The following is a 6,710-nucleotide window of genomic DNA, read 5'->3' as shown; positions in this document are numbered from 1 at the left end:
CTCAGTGTTGTTTTTGTAGTTTTACAGTAGGAAACCAATGTTCAGGTGTAACTAAAGCAAAAAAAAAATGCTTCAAAGTCACTAATAGATTTTTTCAGAAAAAGCCATGTTTCTCAGTTTTTTGTCACAAACTGGCGATTTGTGTGAAACTTGCAGATTACAGAAGAACGAAACAAGCTAGAAAGAATTTTTTTTTTTTTTTTTTATTAAATTAGAAAAAAAAGCTTAGAACGCAGCATTTTTGACGAAACCACTTCAGAGCCTTCAACAGGGGTAACAAGTCTTTTCAACTGTTCTGTTTTATCTAGACACTTTAGTGCACAAGTCTATTGTTTTTTGCCTATGAAACGACAATAGCAGATAACAAACCTGTAGTTTGTTGGGATATCAGTGACTGGTTTGTCCAACATGTTGATTAGCAATAGCTAGCTCCGTAGTGTCCGACGTTTTGAGCTATTCTTTCGCACACTGCTTGATTTTTTTCCCATCAGACTTCGGTGAAGGGTTGCGGACCTTTCCTATCATATTTTCCGACATAAAGAATGCACTTTACGGGTGTTAATCGAGCTTGATCGCTGTCATCAGGTGAAGTTGCGCAGCTTACTCTCCTCCATGTTCACATGTGCGTCGTCATATTGCCTTGATTTTGGCTGTGACTTACTAACATTCTCGATGCTGATTGGTTGAAAATCGAGCTCAACAGTTGTATTTGTCTCAATGCACAGTCAATATAGTGCGCCAATAAATTGCATTTTTTACTTGAACATATTGAGCAAAAGAAAAAGTAGTGCTCTGTTTGGTGGAACGAAACTGAACGACACAGCTCACGTACAACAGCCTGTTAATTAATAATGTATAACCTGACTAATTAAAACATTAACACTCATCAATTATCTGCATTTGTTCTTTCCTTCCTGTTTTTTTTTGTAGTTTTTGGTCTGAATTATGGATTTCAATTCTTCATATTTTTAAAGAATTATTCCTCAATTGTGACGTAAGTTGCTCTCCACAGTTTCTCTGTGATTGTGATTGGTCTGACGCTGCTGACTCCACCCCCTGTCACACGAGCGCGCACACGTAGCTAGGCTGAAATCACCTGGGTGAGTGAACGTGTTTATATCTTGCTAGGGCTCATTCTTTGTCATTTCGACAAATGTCCCACGCACTTCGGTCTAAAAAAGTTCTGAAATTTTTACTAATTGTTCAGTGAATATTCAATAGTCCCACTGTAAATGTTTAGTTTGATCTGATCAATACTTTTTGAGATATGGACAATTTAGTTTTTTACATTTTCAGCTTCCAATATCTCAGGAACTACAGCACATAGGAAAGTGAAATCACTAAATCTTCTCATCTCAAAAAGTATTCATGAAATCAAACTAAACATCTACAGTGTGGCTATTGAATAATCACAGAACAAATGGTACTATTTTTAGAGATGTTTTCGACCAACCCTTAGGTGAAGCTAACGGAGAGATATCAGGATATATTTATCCAGCTTCGTAGTACAGACTCTTTGTTCTTCAATAATCAGAGTGTAAACACATCCCGTAACGTCACAGACTGTTGGTCATAGTTAGTGGGCGTGGTCTGTGTTATTCATTTGTTCATCTCTCTCTCCTGCAGGGTGGAGTCAGGATGCGCCGCCTTGTCTAAATGAGTTTTTCCAGCCATGCACTGTTCGTGGAAGGCAGTGATCCTGCTGGCCTTGGCCTCCATCGCCATCCAGTACACGGCCATCCGCACCCTCACGTCCAAACCCTTCCAGCTTTGCCAGCTGCCCAGCCCTCAGAACTGTGGCCTCGGCGGAGCCGACACCGATGCTCCCTTTGAGCGTGCCGCCGGCTGTGAGGACTACCCCTTGTTTTCCTTCAATGCCTCTCGCAAAACGCACATCCTGGTCCTGGCCACCACCCGCAGTGGCTCGTCCTTCATGGGCCAGCTGCTCAACCAGCACCAGGACGTGTTCTACCTGTTCGAGCCGCTTTACCACATCCAGACCACGCTCATTCCGCGCCTCTTTCACAGTCGCAACATGGCCGACCGCCGAGTGATGCTGGGCGCAAGCAGAGACCTCCTGCGCAGCCTGTACGGGTGCGACCTGTACTTCCTAGAGAGCTACATCAAGCCCCCGCCCTCCAACCACACCACGGACAAACTGTTCCGGGCCGGGGCAAGCCGGGCCCTGTGCCAGCCGCCGGTGTGCAATGCTTTCGATCCTGCCGACATCAACGTGGAGGAAGGAGACTGCATGAAGAAATGTGCTGCACTAAACTTGACGTTAGCGGCAGAGGCGTGTCGAGAGAAGCGACACGTGGCCATAAAGATTGTACGCGTGCCGGAGATTGGAGACTTACGGGCGTTGGTGGAAGACCCTCGCCTGAACGTCAAAGTCATCCAGCTGGTCCGAGACCCCCGAGGAATCCTGTCATCACGGATCGAGACCTTCAGGGACACATATCGCCTGTGGCGAATTTGGAGAGCAACGGGGAGGCGGCCGTACAACCTTGACCTGAGTCAGCTGACAGTGGTGTGTGAGGACTTCTTCAGCTCAGTGTCCACGGCCTTCAGCCACCCCTACTGGCTCAAAGGGAAATACCTGCTGGTCCGCTATGAGGACCTGGCCAGGAACCCGCTCCTGAAGACCAAGGAGATCTACGAGTTCCTTGGTCTCCCCGTGGACAAGAAGGTGGAGGAGTGGATTCACGCCAACACGCGGGGAAGCAGTGAACCCTCGGCCAAACACAAGTTTGGCACGGTGCGTGACTCGGCGGCTAACGCAGAGAGCTGGCGTCTGAAGCTGTCCTACGACATGGTGGAGTACATGCAGTCGGTGTGCCACAAGGCGCTGCGTCAGCTGGGCTACAGGGCAGCACGGTCGGCCGCAGAGCTCAAGAACATGTCCCTCTCTCTGGTCCAGGACCGGACTTTTGTACCTCCTTCATGAGCAGAGACTATTTTTATATATTTATAAGTGCTGCTTTATTTCCTCCTCTCACCTTTCATTCCTGGAGTTTGCACTAAAGACGGAGAAGGCGCAGAAGAAAAGGGTCGGCAACCGCCATTAACGCATCAATTCCTGTTATACGTTACAGTCTGGGCAACTAGAACAGAGATGCTCAGCATTGCTGGGTGCGGTTTATCAGCCTCTGTAATCAAATGTTTTCATCGGTTTTTACACGTTTTCATCTGTAATCAAATGTTTTCATCGGTTTTTACACGTTTTCATCTGTTATCGAATGTTTTCATCTGTTTTTACATGTTTTCATCTGTTTTTACATGTTTTCATCTGTTATCGAATGTTTTCATCTGTTTTTATGTTTTCATGTTTTCATCTGTTTTAGGAGCTGTTTGTGAGTTTTTACCCTTTTTTTTCCTAGCTGTTACATGTTTTACCACTTTTTCCTTGTTTTCATATTTTCAACCTATTTTCACCTGTTTTCATGTTTACTTTGTTTTGATAAATTTTTTTTCACCAGTTTCTACATGATTTATTGCTGTTTTTACATTCTTACTTTTTTTACTCTTACTACTTTCATAATTTTTCACCTTTTCTATGTTGTTTTTTTTTTTTTTTACCTTTTCTCGCTATTTTCACCAATTTTTCTCAGTGTGCACACATTTGTTTTTATGAAATTTTGAAACACAACAAATAGTCTGTGAACGTTCATGTCATGACACATTAGAGGGGGCAGAATACTTGAAACTTGTAAAACATCACTGTTGTTCTGCTCCAACTGGTGTCCGTGTTTACTGATGACTCAGTTACTCTTATGTTAAAGACCTGCTTGGTTTGTGGACGATAGAGGAGGCGCTAAAGAGCCGCGTGTGGCTCTTTAGCGCCTCGTGCTGCCGACCCTTGCTTCAGGAAAATAGTAATGAGTCGCTAACAGCACATGTTAAAGACGGAAGGACGTTTTCATGTCGTCACCAGCTACTTTGTCTGTCTGATTAAACTTATTTTGAAGAGTTTTCAGTGCAGATTTAAACCTGATCCCTGAGCGCACTGAGCGCGCTCCTGTGACGACGTGGGATTGGACAGATGCTGCGTTTGCATAATAATCTCTGAGGTCAGATTAACGTGGTTTCAAAGATGATTAAGGCGCTTATCATTTGTTCACTGGTTTTATTAAATCATCTGTTCAACACTCAGCATTCACTAATTCATAACCTGCTGTGTCCACAGTTAGCTTAGCATCTGTGTTTATTATAGCAGAGCATGGATGGACCCTGCCCTGGGCCCTGAGCCTCAGGTTGGACATAGAACAGTCTGCTTTACTGGTTTATTAGTTTACTGGTTGAACCAGAGACACACACTGGTCCTCTTCATCCTCCTCTTCCTTCCTCCCTCTCCTCACTACATATCATTTAGAATAAGATCATCTGTTTTCCTGTTGTTTCTGGTGCTTTCTGATGATGTCATCATGTGACCTTAATGATGTCACCCTGTGTGAACCCATGACTCAGCAGAAACACATGGACGCCATCACAGTGTGAAAGAAACTCACATCAGTGAAACAGAAGGATTTATAACCAATGCTTTTTAAAACATTTACTCACACACACACATTCACACCAATGGACAGAGCTGCTATGATAGGTGCAGCTGGTCAACCAATGAGAGAAACTCAGGGGTTAGTGTGTTGCTCAAGGACACTTCAACACACACAGACAGACAGACAATAGATGCGTTGTCCTGAGCCAAAGAAATGTAAAAACACAGAGAGTAAGACACCGAACCAAACTAAAGTAAGAGTCAGAGCTGTAACAGAGAGAAACCTTTAGATATTAGACACATTTAGTGATACACACACACACACAGAGAGAGAGAGAGTGTGAGGTGTGAAGTCACAGGTGAATCATCACATTTGCTCGTTGGAGTGTTTCTAATGAAATGCTGAGCGAGCTTTTCCTCAGCAAATAAATAAATAACTCTCACTGAGGAGCCATTGATGGAGCGAGCTAACGTGGTTATAGGTGTGTGTGCGTGTGTGTGTCAGTCCTGCTTATGTCACTGTGGTCAGCTGTGGCTCCATCGTTCAAATTCTCCCTATGGCCTCAAAAACTGAAATTAGATTAACTCACACACACACACACACATACACACACACACACACATACACGCACACATACACGCAAACATACACATACACACACACACACACACACACACAGGCACAAGCAAACAAATGTGAGCTATAATGTACCTAACATTTGTTCCTTTTCATTCACTACAGATTAAATAAGTATTTATACATATGAGTGTGTGTGTCATAAACACATAAAGAATAGATCTGTTCCTACATGCGCAGATTGTGACCTGTTGTGTGCTGTTAGCATTAAGCGTAGCTGCTTCCTGTCTCAGGGTAAACCACAGCTCAGAGTTCACAGTGAACTGGAGCAGACAATGAAACATTCAGAAAGTCAGAGAAGAGGAAACGATGAGTGACCACCAGCAGACTGAGTTAGGAAATCAGTAAAATTATATAACATAAGCATGAATATATGAATGTAGCAAGAGAAAGGACAGGAGGAGTTAAGTGAAGCTTCGCTAAGTTAAGTTAAGTTAGATAATGAGATGAGAAGCAGCTTCTGAAGTTAAAACAGTGAGAGAAGAAGAAGGAACGAGTGAGTTCTGATGAAAGGATGAAAAGAAGAAGGTAAGTTTCCCACAGACGAGGTTAGCACAGTGTGAATCATCAGAATCAGACTCAGAGTGAGCTGAGCTCTGCTTTTAGAAACACATTATATACCAACAAACACACTGTGATATATAAAGGTAGAAAAAGAACATTAATGTTAAACCAGAGGAGGTGGCACCCGGCTTTCCTTAAATCCTGGATCACTGTAGGAATGTTTAACGTCATGCTCTCATATATTATATATTATCTATTTAAGAAGTTCATTACCATCACATTTATACGTTTAAAAAGTCTTCTTTTTTATAATTTAACTTTCTATTTTCATCAGTTTGATTCCAAAGAAAAAAAAAATTCACTCCCAAAAGACTCTTAGCCCTGCCCCTTTATCCTTTGACTCTGCCACACACTAAGCTAACATTTGTCATAATGTACAATAAACATCAAAGATGCTATGCTACAAGCAGCAAATGCTCTAGCAGTTTGGACAGGGTGCACGTTGCTTAAATAGACAATTGCTCTTGTGGCTGTGGGGAGGAACCCAGTTGCCTTGTCAGCAGGTGTCTTAAGATCACAAGCGTTTCGCCCCTTAACCTGTACACTTCACCTTAGTGGGGCCGCAAAGACAACACTTCACCTGCAGAGGAGTTCCAGCCACGATCTTTTGCTAGCCACACCCATCTTGAGCTTCCCTCAGCTGCGGAGGCTCTCCTAAGGCTTTCTTCGTCTCTCTTGGTTCTATACCAATCTTTTGAAGAAAGTGTTGCACGGATGATGAAGAGAACCCGCGGCAGCCTACTTCGATAGGGAACAGGGCTGCATTCCAATCTCTAGAGAGGGCTTCGTCTATGACGTCTTGGTACTTCAACTTCATAAGTTTGTGGGCTACTAAAAGTCTTTCTTCCCTGTAAGCTCCGTAACCACAATTGACTTTGTGCTTCTTGACAAGAAGATCATGTTGGGGCGGAGTGAAGTGACTGCTATTTCATTTGGGAAAACAAGCCTTCTCTTTAAGTCTACTTGCATTTCCCAATCAGTTGCACGGTGCAAACTAGAGGGCAGGCTGTTGTT

At 43.4% G+C, this 6,710-nt stretch overlaps 1 protein-coding gene across 1 annotated transcript in view; it reads left to right on the top strand.

Moving 5' to 3' along the window:
- The window catches only part of LOC114459369 (carbohydrate sulfotransferase 1-like), a 4,912-nt gene extending 1,739 nt beyond the window's left edge, over positions 1–3,173 (top strand). The window contains exon 2 of the mRNA XM_028441644.1: positions 1,627–3,173. Within this exon, the coding sequence (XP_028297445.1) occupies positions 1,673–2,947 (1,275 nt within the window). The 5' untranslated portion in view covers positions 1,627–1,672 and the 3' untranslated portion in view covers positions 2,948–3,173. The remainder of the gene's footprint in view (positions 1–1,626) is intronic.
- Positions 3,174–6,710: the final 3,537 nt, after the last annotated feature.

This window comes from Gouania willdenowi, chromosome 3 (assembly GCF_900634775.1).
Source record: "Gouania willdenowi chromosome 3, fGouWil2.1, whole genome shotgun sequence".
NCBI classification, from domain to species: domain Eukaryota; kingdom Metazoa; phylum Chordata; class Actinopteri; order Blenniiformes; family Gobiesocidae; genus Gouania; species Gouania willdenowi.
This window is presented reverse-complemented; position numbering and strand designations above follow the sequence as displayed.